This window comes from Cygnus atratus, chromosome 1 (genome assembly GCF_013377495.2).
Source record: "Cygnus atratus isolate AKBS03 ecotype Queensland, Australia chromosome 1, CAtr_DNAZoo_HiC_assembly, whole genome shotgun sequence".
NCBI lineage: Eukaryota > Metazoa > Chordata > Aves > Anseriformes > Anatidae > Cygnus > Cygnus atratus.
Genome location: NC_066362.1, coordinates 12825564 through 12844895, shown reverse-complemented (window position 1 = coordinate 12844895; position 19332 = coordinate 12825564). Strand labels below are relative to the sequence as shown.

General features: G+C 46.4%; 1 protein-coding gene across 2 annotated transcripts in view; it reads left to right on the top strand.

Annotated features, from left to right (window-relative positions):
• Positions 1-3709: 3709 nt before the first annotated feature.
• The window catches only part of RSBN1L (round spermatid basic protein 1 like), a 53174-nt gene continuing 37551 nt past the window's right edge, over positions 3710-19332 (top strand). The window contains exons 1-2 of one of the 2 annotated variants that reach the window (XM_035549267.2): positions 3710-4411; positions 16315-16428. In XM_035549267.2, the coding sequence (XP_035405160.1) occupies positions 3757-4411; positions 16315-16428 (769 nt within the window). In that variant the 5' untranslated portion in view covers positions 3710-3756. The remainder of the gene's footprint in view (positions 4412-16314; positions 16429-19332) is intronic. The other variant, XM_035549270.2, reaches the window with a different exon arrangement.

The window sequence follows — 19332 nt, the reverse complement described above, 5'->3', positions numbered from 1 at the left end:
CAAAAACCAGCATAAAGATGTCTAAGTGTTATCAAATGTTTTCAATTTACTCTTGGCACAATTATTTCCATGCTTGAATTAGAAACTGAACAGATGCCAAACCAAGGAAATAAGCACATGGAAAGCAAACTGTTGAAACTGTAAAGAGATTAAATAATGTTTCTCAAAATGGTATTTTCATTTGGAGACCTTAGCAAGGTTCTGGTGCATCACTTTGGTGGGCAGCTAAGAGCACAAAGCCACAACAATTTTAACTTGATCTGTCTACAGCACTTATACATAACTTTTTCTTTTATGGGGTATGTCTTGAAATTTAACAAAACTTATAATTTGCGTATATACTAACGTAGTTGTTGTAACAAGACACATATTTAAACAAATGTTTTGATTAATAATCAATTATATCAGCTCTTAATACTTCATAATTCTAATTAAAATGACAACACAAACTGACATTTTTACTGTTTTTTGACTCTCTGGGATTTTTATGCTCCAGAAAATGTTCAAAGATGTCCCTAAGTGCATATGAAAGTATAGAGAAAAGCACATTGCTACAGTTTCCACAATCCATTGAAAGTCTTCTGCTAAAACTAACAAGCTTCTATTGTCTCTGTGCTTATGGGTTCTGTGTCCTGCTGCAGTCGTTCCGCAAACAACTGATATCCACAAAGGCTCTCGGAGTTCATAAATCCCTCCGCAGCCACGGCGGAGGGCTGGAGCTATGGCACTAGGCACTGTTCCATCACCCTATAATAGTTTGGTTTTAGGGGCAGCATTTTTGACAACGTTTATCATTTTACTATAAGCATTTATATTCTGCTGTTTCCTCTTAACGTTGAAATGAATTTGTGGCTCTAACCTGGCATTTATGCAGTGTGTGCTTTAAGTAGGGCTCTTTCATTGCTTTGTACAGCTTCTGCATTCCCAGTATTTTCAGGGTGTAGTAAAACATTATGTGTAATATTGAATTCAGACCTGTCTTTTTAATGTCATGTTGAAGACAACACCTTTATGTGGTCTTTTCCCCATAGAAGATGGCTTGTATTTACAAAGAAAGACGCACTGACATTTGGTTTAAGTATTTTAGGATTGCCTTAAGTACGGCCTAGCAATTTGATGCATCCTTGTGATCACTGACAGCACAAGTGACGGGGCCAACACCTATTTCTCGTGTGAGCACCAGGCTAGCAGCCACACGGAGGTAGGACTGTGGGAACTTAAACACAGAACCGGCGTCGGAATTTCCAGCGTCATGTAATTTTCCTTGCTGACAAATGGCTCTGAGATAGCAGCAGCAAACCTCCAAACATTAGTCACGCTTCTCTCCAGCACGCAACAATTACACATAATTGGGTACTATGTCACCTTGCTCTACTCTTGAATTTCCTAAAGAATGAACTAATAAAAACTTGGCTGACATTTATAAGTACAGTATACTACCTGGAAAAGCAAAGAAAACAATAGCTTGACTTAAGTTTAGTAGCATATTGTCAACTGTCAAAGTCTGCTGTACATTTACTAGTTTAGGTGTCGCTTTTTAAATACAATTCTGGGCTACGACTCCCCCCACACAACAATTTTATCTTCATATATGTTTTCACATTAATACATTGCATTATGATTCAGTGCATTGTTTTTTAGATATCCACCATGTGTATTAACTTCAGAAGCATGAAGATTTGTCTTAATTATCAGCATCATTAATGGAAGTGCACATTAAAAGGTATTCTGCTACTGGCATAGCTACCTAGACTAATTAGTCCTATAAATCTTGATAAGTTTGCAGCACAGAGAAAAGTGACATTGTGCTGCTAGGTGACTTAAGCGTTTCACAGGGGCTGTGGTCAACGCAGTCGTAAAGGCCCCGCAGAGCTCTGCAGGCTGGCGATGGCCTCTGGCAGCCGCAGCGCTGTGCTGACAGCTCGGGCTTGCTCTGGGCCGTGGGGGAATGTGACAGCTGTACGTGGCGACTGCATCGCTGCTGCAGGGCCAGGTACACTCCGTGAAAAGACTCTGGGTACCCTGCCAACTTTCTTTGGCCAACAGCACAACTTAGCATTTCCTCTTGCTAAAGATCAAAGCCCTGGGGAAGCGCTGTTCCGTTTTTTGAAGTTTCCAAAGCTGGGTGTGAAAATATAGTTGTATCTCACGCATAGTGAAAGTTCATTCAATGAACTTGACAAACCATTGATTTGGTGTCAATACCAGTGCAGGAGAAAGATGAACTGGGTTTTAAAGTCTGCAAAGTTGCTACAATGCCACAAGGTGCCTACATTTTTCTCATTGTAGCGGTATTAAAATGCACAGGTTGTTCTCACTGACTTATGCAGGCAATAAACTTCTTTCTCATGACGCTGAAGACGACCTTTGTAATCACAGGCTGGTTCTAGTTATGCCAGCCTCTCATAGGTACATTTATACCTGGATTTTGATCTGGGATTGGATGGTAGTTGACTATGGCTAAAGTACACGCCGCATTTTTTTTTCCTGTTCTTTGATATAGATGCCATTTTTCCCCATCATGCCCAGAAATCCAGCTTGAAGATACCCCCTTACAGCAGGAAATCACGTGAGGAAAAGTCCTTTTAATAGAGCTAGCTGGGTAGAGAACTTGCTCTTCACTGTTTTGAGATGAACATTGAATCCTATTCACCTTGGATTATAACTTGCAAATAAAATGAAATAAAGGAGAAGACGGCAGGACTACTAGAAGCAAGCTTATTCTGAGGCTGATCAGTTGTAGCTCACATGAAAATAGTGTGTGAAGCAAAAAAAAAAAAGCAAAGGTAACCTCCAGACCTTATTTGTCCACTAAGACAGCATATACAAAACTTCATAAAGCAATTTGATTTGTAGCAGCCTGACAGATACAGCCTGATTCAGTAGCTAACCCTTTCTTTCCATTGAGGAAAGAACGAAAGTTTCCGAGTACTAGTGAGATTAATGCGAGTGGGACACCGGCAGTGTAGCAACTCCAGGCACCAAGGACTCATCTTCTGTTTATTCCTGTGACCTCTGCTTGCTTACAACAGATTTCAGGATCATTTCAAGCTGCCATAGGCAGGGCCGGGAGAGCTCCCACTCGGGACAACAAGCCCACGTTGTATGTTCTGCTGCCTCACACAGTAAGGCCATCCCTTTGCTGAACCACCAGCGGAGGACTGTATGATCTTGCTGCTCCTGACGGCTGGTAATTCAGCTGGGTTGCCATCTCTCACAGCCACAGCAGTACTGGCCGTCCTCCCACCAGGCCTCCAGCCTAACCTCTGACGATGATTCGGGAGCATGCATGGCGCTCAGGTTCAGCCCACAACGCCGCCGCCATCTCACCCTTCGACGCCCAGCGTGCGAGATCCCACCCTCACCACCCCGCGCCAGCCCTCCCGAGACCTCCACCCCCTCAGGCTGCTGGGGGAGCCAAAACCCCGAGAAATTAACACGAAACGGCACCAGCCGCCCCCTCAGGGTACCTTCCACGCCCCCTCCCCGACCTCCGACGAAGCGACCCGAGCCTCGCACCCACCCCGCCAGCCCCCCTCCTCCTCCCCAACTGCGCACTCAGCCGAGCCCGCCGCCCCCAATCCCCCGAGAACCCGCCCCTCCCCGCCATCCGATTGGCCTATCGCGCCGTCACTCCGGCTTCTCTTGGCGATCATTGGACGAGGCGGAGGCTGCCCCCCTCCCTCCCGCCCCTCCCGCCCCTCCCGCCGCCGTCGGTCGAGGCGAGCGGCGAGTAAATAGAGGCAGGAGCGCAAAATGGCGGCGCCGCCGAGTCCTGGCCGTGGCGCCGCGTCGCCGGAGCCGTTGGGCTCCAGGCCGGGCCCGGACGCGAAGGCTTCCCGCGGGTCGCAGCCGGCCGCCAAGAAAATGAAGGGGACCGACGAGCGGAGCCTGAAGGGCTCCAAGCGTGTCAACGGCGAAGGGGGCGGCGGTGGAGGAGGAGGAGGAGGAGGCGGCAACAAGCAGCCGCCGGTGGTGCCGAGCTTCAGCGGCCCCGCGGCGTGGGGCTTCGCCGCGCTGCCCTCGGGGAGCTCGGGGGGCTTCGCCTTCCCCTCGCCGCTGCCCAGGAAGCTGCTGCCGCCGCCGCCCGCCGTGCTGCTGCCGCCCGCCTCGCCCTCCTCTTCCTACCGGCAGCACCAGCACCGCCACCACCGGCACCGCCTGGCTCTGCCCGCTGAGAGTGGTGGTGGCGGCTGTGGTGGTGGTGGTGGCGGAGGGGTGGCCGTCGTGGGCAGCGCCAAGGCGAAGAGGCCGAAGGAGAAGCGGGACAAGGAGAGGAGGAAGCACGGAGCCCTGCCCGGGGCCGGGGCCGCCGCCGTCGCCGCCGCCGCCGTGGGGGGAGATGGCGGCGGGGCGCTGAGCGCGGCGGCCCGCGAGGAGAACGGGGAGGTGAAGCTGCTGCTGCAGAAAGGTGAGCGGGGAGGGCGCCGGATAGGGGGTGGGGTGGCCGCTGAGCCCCCCCCCCCGCTTCAGGGGAGACCCCCTGGTCGTGGGGGGGAGCCCCGTGCTTCGGGGGAGACCCCTTGTTATCGGGGGGAGGAGTCCCCCTGGTCGTGGGGGACAGCCCCCGGCTTTTGGGGAGCCTCCTGCTTGGGGGGAGACCCCCTGTTTGTGTGTGGGAGACCCCCTGTTTGTGTGGGGCAGCCCCCTGCTTTTGGGGAGACCCCCGGTACGTGTGTGGGAGACCCCTGCTTTTGGGGAGACCTCCTCTTTGTGTGTGGGAGCCCCTCTTTTTTGTGTGGGGGGGAGCCCCACTGTTCGTGTGGGGGACCCCCCATGCTCTGGGGGACCCCTGCCTCGCTGCAAGTTCCCAGGGAAGGCAGCGGCAGCTCGCTCTGCCGTCAATCCTGTCAAAAAAAAGGGGGTGTGGAATTAGCTATGGCGTCAGCCAGAAGCTGCCAGAGGCCTTAGGTTTTCTTACCTATTAGGGAAATAAGGGTGTCCGGGGGTTTTCTGGGGGTCTGCCGAAGAAATCGAGTTTCTGTCGCTGCTGTGACAGAGACCGCATGTTACGAAAATACGTGTTTGTTAAAAATTGAAAGGAACCCTCGGTGAGCTCATTTATTGGGCTGTTTGTTTGTACAGGCTAAGTCATGGAGTGTCACAGACCATGCACTTGAAATCTAGATAAGCAGACTGTCAGTGTCTTATTTAGGTGCTTTTTCAGCTTTCCTTTATTTTCTGAAAATCACTGGGCTATAAGCTTTCAAGAAATGCATCAGGCCTTCGGGAGGAAGGTCAGGAGTGCTGGGTTAGTTTATTAATGGATTTGGCTGAAAATGGCCACTCCAGGTGAGATAAGATATTAGGCTAGCTTGTTGCTGACAGGCACTGACAATAGATGCTTAGGAAATATAGGACAGTACAGTAGTATGTTTGTGTTTTTTTTTTTTTACCAGCATATGCTTGCCAAGTCTCCAGTGACCTTAAACCAGATGTTGATACCTTTGCATTTATATTAAAATACAAAGAACTTAAAACATTTGCTCCATTACCTAGTTGAAGCAAGTTTCCTTTCTTTCTTTCAAAGGAAAGATAAATTGCAGCGTTTATGTAGGCTCAGGTTGCTTTGATTATGGCCTATTCCTTGTGCTTACAGGATGAGCCAAGCATGTGAAGACCAATTATTAATATCAATACACCATTTTCTGTCTATCGATTACATCGTCCAGCTGCCTTACTGCATTTTCTGCTAGTTCCCACTGGTATCTTAATCTGTGCTGTAGCATTAGGTGTTCAGGTTTGCTTACCTTTGAGTGTTTATTTTTTATTTTTTAATTATTTGCATTCTCTTGATTCAATGTGTCCTAAGTACATCATTTCAACACTTTCAAGCATTTCAGTTTAGGGACGTTTATTTTTATTCTTCTGTCCAAAAGATGATTTGGGAAAAATCTTCGGAAGTTGCTTTCAGTAAACATTTAATGATGATGAAGTGTTTTTGCTGTCTATGATAGCTACCAAGAAGCTCACAGTATCTTCATTGCGAAGTTATGAAAATAATAACCATATTCGCTCCCATTGCCATGGCGTCCTACCAGTGTTACCCAACTGTGGCAATAAATCTCCGGGAACAATATCGTAATAACAAGATGAAATGTTTTGCATGCTGGTAAAAGAAATGATGACAGTGATGGTGTCAGCTGAGTAACTGTGAATTGAACCCTCCTGGAAGTAGGGATTGGCCTTGTAGAGGCCTTACGTCCTTCCACTCTTATCAGGGAAGGGCATTTTCTCAAATACAACCTGTGTACTGGCAGGTACAAGTACTTGAGCTTTGAGCTGCTGTTTGCTCAGAACAGGTGTTTTTACGTTTAATTTAGCTTTGAAAGCCTGAGAACAGGCCGGAACGTTTTCCGAGGCAAATGATCCCTTTATGGCGTCAAGGTCTTTAGATTTGTTTAGAGGAAGTGATTTCTATCGCCGTAGCTGCTGACGTAGTTCTGTGCAGAATCGAAGAGCTTCCGATTCACTGAGCTGTGTGTTTCAGCAGAGAAGGCTACAAGAAAGTGAGGGATGCACCGAGTCCTCTGCTGGGAGCAGCCGGCCTTTGAAAAGTGGTTCTGTGTCTGTCTGTAGATTAAAGAACAGGTTTGTGCTGTTAATCCTGTGAATAATTTACTTTCCAGAGAGGGAAGGAGAAATGCAGTTACGGAGGGAGAAAAGAATGACCCTGGGGAGGAAGGGAGGGCATCCCGAATCCTCGCGATGGAGGCAAACAAAGACCGATGGGTTAAGGCAGGAGGGTGGGGGCATGGATCAGAAGATACCAAAGGGATGCAGGGTGCAGCAGTGTTTTGGAATGAGTGGATTTGGGAAAAGAGGGAGGAAACAGCATGCAAAATGGTGAGAGAGGGAGGTGATGCTGATCTTGGTATGGGGCAGAAGACACAGGTAAGTGCTGCGGAAAAGCAAGGAAGGATAGAGGTAGGGTACCTAGGAGGACACTGAAAAATGTAGGCAGCCTGCAGATACGACATCGGGGCAAACTTAAAGGATTTCGTATAATAAAAAAAGTCGAAGCTGCTTGCATGAACAGAATACGTAGGGGGAATGCAGGAGTAACACGTGGCCCTCTGTGACGAGGGAAGTTTGCAGAAGCTGTCGCATGTGCAGCTGGTAATGCTTGCTAAAAATCAACCTAATGCAGGCAAGCGCAGCGTGTCTCCTCTGCAGCCTGCGTTTACCAGCCTTTCTTGCTTTCACACGTTGGAGAGCGAGCAGCAACGCAGAACTGACAGTATCGACTGTTTGGCGCTTCACGTTTAGCGCTGGTGCACGTGTCAGTGCCTCACCTCAGAAGGGAGATGGGGCGGGTTAGAAGGCTACAGGTGCGGAGCCCTGTACAGGAAAATAAAATTACCGAAAGATAAGCGGGTGGAACAGGTGGGACTTCCTTATTTATAAAAATCTGAAGGTGGAAAAACTCCACTGCCCCCTTCGCAGTCAAAGTGGAGATGGATTGCACGTAGGCACGAGAGGTGGAAGGGGGTTTCCAAATGAGCTTGAGGAGGGTGCTGGTGGGTTAGGAGGACGTATGTTCCAGTCGGTGAGCTGCGTGCATGCTCTTCTGCATGTAGCAGTTTTGGTGCCGGGGGAAAAAACATTGCTCTGGTGAGAGAGGGAGGGCCTGCATGTACAGGAGAAGGTGAGGAGTGCAGCTGGGGAGGAAGGACAGGACCTGTGCCATGAGGGGCTGTGGTGCGCCAACGCAACATGGGCACGTGGTGATGGGGGGGTGGATGAACGTGAGGTCTGGGCTTGGAAAACTGGCATCGTAGGGCTTGCAAATTGGGGAGTACCAATAGCGTTTTCCTAATTCTAGTGCCGATAGCATGGGGTGTTGACACAGAGCAGGAAACTGAGAAGTTTTTCCGCCTGCCATCTTGACCCAGTCAGAAGAGCTGAGCGTGAGGGCTGCCGATTGTCCTTTGCCTGTGACGACTGCTGGGCCAGAGCACCTGGTTTTGAGGCACCTTTCTGTCCTGAGTGACAGGAAGATGTTAAAGGTGGTTAACATAAAGCATGATGTCTTTAGGCCCATTAAAATTTTTTGTTTCCTTCCTTGAACAATTGCTCACTGGGAGATGTTTGTGGCCGTTGCGTGGGCAGGACCTCGAGCTTGGAGGATTGGAGCCAGGCCTTGCAGCTCCGGGCTCACCTAAATGAGTTGAGTGAGCCCTGAGATGAGGGCAGAGAATCTGGAAGGCCGTGTTGCCGCCTGCATGGTTTATCCTGGAGACGTGAGGCTTGGACCGTTCAAAACAAACTTGCCATTTACTTGGCCGGTTCGCTCTGGCCGGCAGCACTACGAGCTGTGTAACTGGCCGTGTTTTCACGCGCGGTGCGGGTCTGAGGGAAGCGCCTGCCGTTCCGGGTTATGACTATACCGACCCAGTTAGTTAGTTAACTGATACTCCGCTATAGCAGTTCCCAGTTGAAATTGTTTTCCTAGCAGTGCAAAGCTCAGGTCAGCCGCTCCCCGCCTCATCAGCTCGTTTGGTTTGGTTTGTTCCACAGGCGTGCTGCAGGGCGGGAGCCAGGCTCCTCAGATGTCTCCTCTGTTTTTTTGCCATCTCTGTGTACAATTTTCCTCTCTCCCTCCCTTCCTCCTTCGTATTCCGTCTTCAGTGATGGCTTGGCTGATAACACTGCCTCAGTGTACAAGCCGTTACAGAACGAGATTGGTATTTTTAATTTGCTGCTGGGGGTTTCCCCTATGAGCAAGAAAGCAAAGCTGAGCATGGTACTGTAGCCTTTTGCTTTTACTTCCAGTCTTTTTTTCTCCCTCCCCCGTCCTGATGTCACTGAAAGATAGGTTAGGTGGTATTTCAGACCGACATTTACCTTTGATTCCTCTGGTAACGTTGTCGCTTTGACTTGCGTGCCACTTAAGGTTTTTGAACTTTTACGAAATTTCACATTTCAGGCTGCTGCTGAAGTTCAGTTTGCATCATTGGGAAGCTCGTTTCATAGTCTAACTTAGCAAATTAGCTTTGGGTTTTCTTCTGTTTCCCTTCTTTAGATCTGGGACCGCCATCTTGTTGGGTAGGTTACCTTTTTCCTTCTGCTAAACATTTCCTTCTGTTCATTTCTATTTATTTTCCCTTTCTTTACTGTCCTGCTTAACCCGACCACCCCTCTCCCTGCTCCCGACTCCTTTAAATCCAGAGGCCGTTTTTGTGCTCACTCCTCTGAATTCTGCAATATATTTCTGATCAGATACCCCATTGTAGTCAGCAGTGCTCAGAAAGTGTTGAGGGCGTTAGGTGCGAGACACAAGAGGAAGAAGGACTTCACAAATTTCTTGAGATGATCAAGATTTATTTGCAGCTTACATGAATGTCACTTCCAGGTCTCCAAACTAAGCATCTGATGCTGAGGTGAGTTTGAGGCAGTGTATCTTTGTCCAGAGGGATTCTGTCCCCTTTTGTTTCTGTGGAGTTACCATGAAGCCTTGCTGGAGAGAACAAAATCTTTTGTTTTTTAAGTCGGGGAGCAAACGAAGCCTCTCCTGTACCCCAGAATCCAGCTCTGCATGCCAGTTATACGCAGAAATTTACTCCGGTTGTAGAATTGCAAACAGCGAATCACAAATAGCTTTTCTGAGCTGAAACGAGATCAGCACAGCAGTTGGAGACGTCAGATCTGAAACCTCTTCTGGAGGCCTTGTTTGCAGCTGCCACGTTCTCCACTGCTGCTTTCTGATGCAACTCCCCAGTGCTTGGGCTTACACTTGGCTTGTACAGCTCTGCACGTAGGAAAAGAAACTGCAGAGATTAGAGGAATCAGAGAGATAAGGCGTACGTTTCTCCTAAGTATCTTAATTCTGAAAAGGGGTTTTCCTTCCTTCCTGTTCACTGGAGGGCTTGGGGAGAAGTTTGCAGCTGTCAAGGGGTCGTCTTTAATCATACCTTGGATTTTAAGCTTTAATTGCTGAAAGGGATGTCTGCCAAGTATTTCTTTGTATTTATTGGAATGAGAAGACTATTGCGTTTTTTTTTTTCTTAGAAATACTGTCTGGGTTTCCTCGTGTGTGTGAACTCAGGAGGGTTGGCTGTTTGGATGGATGGATGTGCAGGTGTCAGGACCGTTACCGTAGTGGTGTGAAACGTACTGAACGTGTCTGCACGGCCAGATAAACACGCCTTGTTGAGGCTTTACTTTATGGGTGTTTGTATTAAAGGGAGGAAAGGGCGATGGAAGGGCTGGTGCCCGATGTGCTCCCCTCCTCCTCGCCCTTCCCTCGGGCACAGCGCTGCGGGCGCTGGCAGTATTGACGGCGGCCGTTAGCAGTGGCTTGTAAATATTTTGCCTGATGTGCAGTGACAGCCCTTAAATCAAAGGGAGGGGAGAGAGGCAGAGCACTTTGAACATAATCTATGGCTGACTACTGATGTGGGTTACCATCTGGAAAACCGATGCAAAGCAGCTGCAGCTTCTGGCATCTCTCTGACGAGGCTCTGAAGCTCAGCTCGGTGAAAGCCGCCTCGCTCGAGCTCCGGCTTCAAGGTGCGGGTTGCACAGAGTGGCAGCTGCTTTGCACGTAAGCCAACACAAAGCGTTTCCTGCTCGACCTATTCTATATGCACTTGATTTACCTTTTTCTTCCAGGACGCTTGCAGCAGAGGTGAAGAAGGTCTGGCTACATTTCTGAAATCTGGTTCTGTTTACGATTCCTAAATCGTTGCAACCGTTATGAGAAGGTACCTAGTTAGGAAATAGCTTTCTATAGCCTTAGGTGCACGTGGCTGTGTACCTTATAAATACAGTTCATCCTCCATTTCTTCTATTTTTCCACTTGGCCCAACACCCAGAAAACGTTGGAGCTTTTGGGCTCGAGGAGGAAGTACGCGTGTTGTGCTGAATTAATTCAGTTAATCGGGGGGAGTTAATTGACTGAGAACATTCTTTAGATGCCATTTAGGAAGGTGAGGTGGGAGATGTCTTTTAATGGAGTCTTCCATCAGTATACAGCACTTCCTGAGATACACTGCTGGGGCTGCTTGTTTTTTTTGTGGGTATGCTGCTCCTGTAGGACCTTAAATCCAAAGAAAATGGCACTTGCAGTGACACTTGTATTGGGAACGTGAGACACCCAGAAATCTCTTAATTCCCTGGGTGCTGTGATTACTGTAAATAAGGATACGTACTCCCCCAGAACTCTGTATTTTGAAAAGTTTACTCATGCCTTTGGCGTATTTAGTAGAGTTAAAAATAACTGTACTAGAGGCTTTATTTCTTCGGACAGTAGAGCTTGAAAACGAAGGAGCAGTCTTCACTGTTGCTTGGACCTTCCATAGCCGCGTCCTGCTGTGCTCGGCATTTATTTTTTGAACTGCAGAAGATATTTTCAATCTGTTTAGTCTGTGAGCAGTTATTTCCTGAGCAGTGTATTTCTTTGTCAAAGACACATAAAGCAAAAGTACATTTTGATAGGGGAGAATCTCTGCGAAATGGTGCAGGGTCTGTCCCTCTGTACCCTGTGATACACTAAAAGCTGAAAGTTTGATGTAATGTGTGTTTAGGGCTATGTACAGGAATAGGAAGTGTGCGTGTGTGCATGCAGGAAGAGCATGTAGTAAAATTAGTAGCCACGTGAGAAGACTGGTACGGGTTTGTGTGCTGCAGTAATGAGAAGACAAGTTGGTATGTAATTGCTTGGGTAAGCTGCAATTGCTTGGTTAAGCTGTTTTCCCCCGCTGTAGCTGTTAAAAGACAAAAGTGAAAAAGATGCCAGTATGGCTTAATGTGAAGCAGGACCTGAATATTTCATCAGCTCTTTGGAGTCGGTTCCTGGAAGTCTTCAGACGAGCGGTAAGATAGGGAAGTCAGCGTGTCGTGGAGCACCGAGCGGTGGGTGTCACAAGAACCTTCCTGCAGCAGCGTAAGTGTGGGCAAGTAGAGATCTAGAGCATTGCGTAGGCTTCTGGATGGCTTCACATCAAGGATTTTGGTGTGACTGACATGCTGATAAACCAGCAAGTGTTAGTTGAAGTCTCCAGTAGAGGAGCTGGTATTTTCCCAGAGAGGCTTGCTTCACTGCATTTTTGTTGGCATCTTAATACCCGTGTAAGTATTCTTTGCTGTCACTTCCGAGGTGATAGATGGCGACATGATTGACTTTTCCCCTCAAGGCATTGGAATAACAGCTTTTAAGATTGTCTATTTTCTCCCTCTTCAAAATAGACAGAGCAGGCGTTACTTTTTTCGTAATAAATGGATCAAAAAGTTAAACAAATCCTGATATTCATGACTAATCTTCCGATTATCCCTTACCAGAACAACCTTCGTAAAAGCGGGAGCACCTAAATCGGCTGAAGTAAAACTGAAGTTTATATTGCTGGGATATCGACTGAAATGGGAAAGTAGTTATTAACATGTAGGTAGGCGCAGGTGGCTTCACATAAAAGTAACAGAGAATTTTGATGAATTTTGAAAGGTTTATTATAAACCTTTATGTGATCTGCTGCAGAACATATGCTGTACCTAGTACTTAATTTGGATTAATCTTTTATTTGGACTAGAACACCTTTTTGTTATTTTTTAAGCCTACTTTTTTAAAATGTACTCCCACCCCCAAAACACACCCTTGTGGAAAAAGTTCCAGTAATGGACCACAGCTCTAACTCGTGCCTTTATTTGAACATACTGAACACAAGGCCTTTCTGTGTACAACTTGACACCCCGCTTTGAGTCAAATTACCCCCTAACCTTACTTTGAAATCAAATGATGTCCTCGTTAACATGTGCAACTTGAATTCGTTAATTGCTTTTCTAAGTGCTCAGTAGTTCGTGGTGCACGCAGTCTGTTCCAGCTCCTTGTGCAGTGCTGTGACATACAGGGAGGTGCTGCTTGCTGGTACTTGATGCTCTCTTGTCCAGTCATCTCTGTGTGTGTTGCAGTGCCCTGGAGACTCGTTTCATCCCTTACCTATTGCAGCTCAAGCTCTTTTTTTTTTTTTTACCTCTTCCCCAGTTCTGTTTGTTGTAAGTAGTGTTGTTGGGAGGTAACTGCAGAATATCCCGTGGACGTGGAAAGATTGCTGTAAGCATCTCTGCATCCTTACCGCTTTGAGACGCAGCTGCCCTGCAAATGAAGTGGGGAACCGAAGGTTTGGTGTCAGTACTGGTTGCTACCAGTAAACCTCCAAAAAGCCATGCTGGAGTTTGCAGGTTTTGTTAACTTGTTCAACAGGACAGGCTTTGTCTTTTATTGGTCACTTATTGTACAACACCTAGGTTGTAAATTGCCCAACGTTGGGTGGTTGGGTGCGTTTGTTTTCAAACAGGATTTTCTTGTTTGAGAAAGTGAGATTTGGACTGAAATGGTGCGTGGCTAGAGGGCAGTGAAACTTTATCTTGGAGAAGCCACTCAAAGATGTTCTGTGGTGTTTGGGAAACTCACAAGGCGCTCTAGAGCCTGTGTCAACCTACACCAGCTTTAGTGTTACTGCTGCGTCGGCAGTTAGCATGGAGACTGTGTTTGAGGAACTGCACTTAGCATATGGCCTTTAACAAGGAAAGGTGTTTTAATTCTGCGTATGGGCTGTAACGACTCTTGGATACTCTTAAACTTACTGTTGTAGAGCCAGTGTGGCTAAGTTGTGATAGATTTTGTGGTAAACTCCATCTTAAAAGAATTTGGTTGAGTTTTATCTCTGCATCCCACTGCAAGCTGTGAAATGGGACATCGATCACTGAGGAGAGCCTTCTGCAGAACTGTTTGGGAGCTGTGTGTCAGTTCTGCCAGCCAGACTACCAAAAAAAATGTTTTTCTTCATAAACTGAAGCCATTTGAACTGAAAACTTAAGAGGGAGGAGACCTGAGAATTTGTATACTTAAACTGGGATCCTCAGCTGTTCTTTTACATGCCCCAGGCTGTACACGGGTCCTGTTGTAGCACCATGATTTCTACAAGGGAAATAGTTGAGTGTAATTTATTTCAAACCTTCCTCAGCTGCCTATACGTTACATTTACAGTCACTTCAGGTATAAGCTGCCTGTGGATGCTGCTGGAGGGGGTCATAGGACACTTCCATTGTTTCTTTTGTCTGGAATCTCTCACCATTGTCTCAGCTTTCCAGAAGTGAAAGTAAACTAGAGGCCCTTTAAAAGGCTTCAGCTTGTTCTCTGTCCCTCCTTAGGGGTTGCTGCTGTCAGAGCTGCAGGATTCACCGGCCTGTGATGCTATTCACGAGCCGGTAATAAAAGGTTCTTTCAGTCCTTCATCCATCCTTGTTCAGCCAGGCTCACCGTTTGTGTATGCTCTTCAGTCTCGCTTTGATTCCGAAGTGATAGCAGAAGTCAAGTGTACCTCTTAACACCATGCAAATGTCGAGATAAAAACCTGTCCGCGATGATTGTGTAATCCTGGCTGGGCTGAGCATCCAGCCCAGGTTACAAATCAAGCCCGGTGCTGCTGCCTCCGTGCTGAGTGAGTGAGTATCTGCTTTCATGGCGCTGCTTCTAATCCTGTTGTAAAATTTACTTCCCACCTCGGGCTTCCGAGGTGCAGGGGATTTGCAGTTCTGGGGGTTTTGTCCGGGGGGGAGCCGGCTGCAGAGGAAGGATCCTGTCTGTTCAGCCTATCCCTAGGAAGTCCGGGCTTGTGCTGCTGAGAGCACCTTGTCTGGGCTCTGTGCTCTGCCCTGCGGATAAATCTGCTTTGTCATCCCTGCTGCTCGAGTCGTTAGAGGGCTCTTCCTGGGCATGGCTGTTGCAGTGGCTGAGAACTAACATTTTCAGGCAGTTTTAACCATGACTGTCTTACTACCTTTTGCTTTTTTTTGTGCCAGCATAGTTTTTTTCTCTCTGTCTGGCCTGATCTGTGTACAGGCAACAGACGTAACTCAGCTGTCATCTGTTGTTTATTTTCATTCTTTACGCTTGTCCATCCTCTTTCCAAAATGCGTTCTTCATCGTAACTGATGAAGATTCAAATTCCATAGCCTTATTAGAAAACTCCTAAAAGGAAAGGTAGGAGAGCTGTGGAGTTGTTATTACACTGTCCGTTTAGGTGGATTAATCCTTGCGCTTTCTTTACTCTTATGTCAAGCCCTCGTACTTTTTATTTAACCAAACTATTTACAGAGCATGTTAATAGTTATCGATGCTCTCTGTTCCATTCCAAAATTGAAGGCTTCCTTTTGTTTGGCTTTGAACATTTGGTAGTGAAGATACCTGCTTCTGTTTTCTGTGAATGCTCGAGGAAAAGTAAATAATTTCTCCGTACGTCCACGTGGGGTCTATATTGCAGCCACCGTAAATGACGCACCAGGACCGTCTCTCAGCTTTATTACTGAGAAGCCATTCTGAAGCATACAGTTATGTAGAAGCTTGAAATGAGGTTTACTCTTCCCCTGTGAAGGTTCAAAAGCCCAATAAACACTTAGAGCCGGTACTAGGCTTCAGGCCAAGAAACCAGGCGTGTGGTGTTGGTTGCAGTGACTGTAGAGAAGCTGGATTTGACTAGGCCTCAGTGCTTGGCCTCAAAGGTAATTCTAAGCTCAGCTTGAAAAGAGAAGTCCTAGAACTCATGATTTCTGCGGGTCTAGTATTTTCCATGTAGAAAGCGTGCTAAAAGGGCCTGCTTTTTACTGACAGACTTAAAAACCTGGAGTGATCTGTCAAAGTAAATGAATAATGACTGCTCAAATAGGCCGTTGCTGATGGCAGGAAAGCAAGGGAAACACCGATGCAGTATAGCTTCCTTGCAAATACAGGTTTTTCAACAAATAATGAACTAGCATACCTTTTTGTATTGTCTGTTAATTACATATTGCTGCTAACACATTAGTGTGGCCTGTGAGCTTAATGTAAAAGATTTTGCAGCTGACAAATTAAATTTTCATTCCAAGCTACTTGTGAAAGCCTTTAAGTTTAGACTATGTGGAGCGAGTTATGTGAAATTTCTAGTGTATGTGAGCATCCAGGAAAATACACTGTACTTCTTCCTTCATTTCTAATCTATTTGTAATATGTAATATTCATGTAATTTGAATTTCAAGAGCAGCTGTATATGGGTGAAAAATAAGAGCAGAGGGTACTATAAGTAAAAATTGTTAACTGAGTGCAGTTAACGTGCTGAGTTGTTGATACAGTTCTAGTATAATAGAAACGAAACTGGTCTAGGTTCAGTAAGTTTATGTTGAGTTATGCAACAGATAAATATTAGCTTTTCGTATCATAAGTCCTGGGATTTCCTTGTAACTCTTTTTATTTCCTTAATAGGGCTTGCATAATAGCAATGTGAAACGTGCATGTGGCAAAGTTTGCTGCTCTCGTTTAATTGTAAAATATTTGCATTACAGCTCAAATCAAAGAGAAAATGAAAGAAAGGGAAAAGAAACAGAAAGAGAAGAAGAAGCACAAAATAATGAATGAAATCAAGAAAGAGAATGGAGAGATCAAATTATTGCAGAAAGGTATGTTCAAGCTGCTTACTGTTTTTTCATTGTAGTGCTTTAAAACCTTTGTAATTGGATTGACTGCTGAATTTTAATATTATGTCTTTCATTTAACTTAAATGCCCTTTTCCAGGAATAGCTGGTATAAGGCGTGGAATTTAAAACTTAATTATAAATGTTAACTTTCTTCAACTGCAGATACTGCAGTTTAAAAAATAACTGTTGGCACAATGCCAGTATTCTTATGCAGTAGCAGTAAAGACTAGTGCTTTAAGGAATGACATTGTCGATATCTACGCCGTCTCAACAGTTCCTGAAGAAGATTGTCGTTTTGTATATCATATAGAGGAAAAATGAATCCATGTCATTAAATATCTAACACTAAATGCACAAAACTAAAGAACCAAGGAGTACTAGTTCAGGAACTCTGCTACATAATGAGAAAATAAGTGTGTGCAACAGGCAGTTGTAATTTTGGCTAATTTATCCAACTCCATTACTGCGGTGGAATGTAAAGAAAATGTTCCTGCGCTTGCTTGTACACGCACTGACTCGTAGAATCGTACGGAAGTTGAGGATGGAAGGGGCCTCTGCAGATAGTCTAGTCCAATGCCACAGCTCAAAGTAGAGCTGGTTGCCCAGGGCTGCGTCCCATCAGACTCTGTGTCACTGCAAGGATGCAGACTCCAGAATCTGCACAACCAGTACCAGCGTATGACCACCCTGGTTGTCTTATGTTGGATTGGACTAGATGATTTCAAGAGGTCTTTACCAGCCTCATTGATTTTTGTGAGATATCTACATCTTTATTCCTTCCTGTTAGATGTTTATATGTGCTGAAAAAAAAAAAAAACTCATTAAGCCTTTTCAGGCTGAAAAATCCTCCTTTTCTCAGCACTTCCTTTTGTGAGTAGTGCTCTGTTCCCTTAGTCATCTTCCTGGCCCTTTGCTGGACTTCCTCCAGTATGCACATGTCTGCCTTGGCCTGGTGAGCCCAGAACAGGGCACGATACTTCCAGATGTGTCACTGGTGCTGAGCAGAGGGGAAGAATCACTCCATCAGCCTGCTGGTGGAGCAGTTAATGCTCTTCCTAATTCTGTCCAGGAGACTTAGCTGATGGCTTACGGTCAGCTTGGCATTCATGAGGACTCTCAAGTCCTTTCCTGTCAGGCTGCTTTCCAGGCAGTTGGTCTCCAGCCTGCAGAGCACAGGGTTATTCTTCACAGCTGCAGGACTCTGCACTTCCCCGAGCTAAACTCGTGAGACTTCTGTTGGCCTCATTTTCTCCAGCATTTCAAGGGCCCTCTGGTTTGGCAGCACAGTCCTCTTGTGCATCAACCACTCCTTCCAGTTCTGTCTCCTCTGCAAACTTGCTGAAGGGACGCTGTTCTGTCATCCCTGCCATTACTGAAGAATATCGAGCAGTGTTGGCCCACGGTATCAGCACCGGAGTACTCCAGTATCGCTGTCCTCTAGCTGGACGTCATGCTGCTGATCACAACCCTTTGAGCACTGCAGTTAAACCAGTCCTTGGTCCACCTCCACTCTCTATTTATCTGCGTCATGCTTTGCCAGTTTTTCCTCTGAGGATGTCAGCTTGTTTAAGTAGACCCAGTATTTTTTATCTGTTATTTTCAGGCTCTGCTTTTGAAGTTAGGCATAAACTCCTGATAAATTTTTCTGTTATGACTGCTGTGGGGTTTAATTTACAACAAAAAAACCTGAATCTCCCAAAACGAAACATTATCTACAGCACATTCATGTGAGGTAGCAGGAGTGCAACTCTGTAATTACTGCATCACAGTTTAGAGTACAAATATGGATCCAAGTGATTGCAGTAGAAATCATGACAGCTTAAAACCTGTGCCGAGCAGATCTCTAGGTATCAGCCTACAGCACGCAGGATGTTTGAGCTGGTGACTTCCTGTGAAAGATGTGACTTGTCTCCTCCAACGTGGAAGGAAGTTGGTGGCTGAGATACTGAGCAACGCTTAACTGCCTTGGCAGTGACAGTCTTCAGGTCTTGTTTCTGGACCAGCACTTCCTACCTCGTGTGATGAATGGCAGCAGAAAGAGGGCACGGGGTAGGAAGTTGCAAAGACAGCAAGTTGTTAACCCTTCTGTGGGGCAGCAGTGGCCTGTAGAGGCTGTGCCTGGTTTTGCCAGTGTCCTGCAAAAACTACTCCTGTTTCAGGGAAAGAAAGGAGTGTGTCAGGAGAGCAGAAAGCAGGCAGGACGTAAACCTCCACGGGGTTTATGTCCTGTTCAGAACAGCAGTTCGGGATGTCTCCTGTGGGCCTCCCCAAGTCTATCTGGATGTGCTTATATGTTCTGTGGTGGTGGTACAGCATTTCTGACTGCTTTGCTGGTGTAGCTCCATGTCCTAACAGCTGAGGGCTAGAGGGCAAAGGCCCTACAAGATGTAACTTGCGTGTCTAAGTAGTCAGTGCCTCTGTGACCTTCTGAAATGCTAGTAACCCTTCAGCTGAGGATATCTTCTTCCTGAAACAAAAATTAAGCTCTAAGCCCTCTTATTCTGAGCACATTCTGAGCACTGAATTCACAATTCAGTGCATGGACTTAAGAGCAGAGGCTTGGAACGTCTAAGAATTCAGTGCCAGTCTGTGGGGACCGATTATGTCTCCTCCTGGGCATTAGAACCAGATCTTGTTTTAAAAATGTCACTGGCCATCTGCTGAATGCTTCTATTATGTTGAGATTAGTTTTTTCCTTTTTTGTCCTTCATTTGTGACTTTCTTTGAGGGAGTGGTGGCAATAGCCTGTGTAACTCCAGACAGTAAAACCAGGTGTCCGAGGTTATACGAGAGGAGGTCAGCATTGAGAGCTTGAGGCCTTTTTGGGGAGAGTTGCTGTATAAGCCTGATTTTGGTGCTTTGAGCTTAATGCTGGAAGAGTTTACC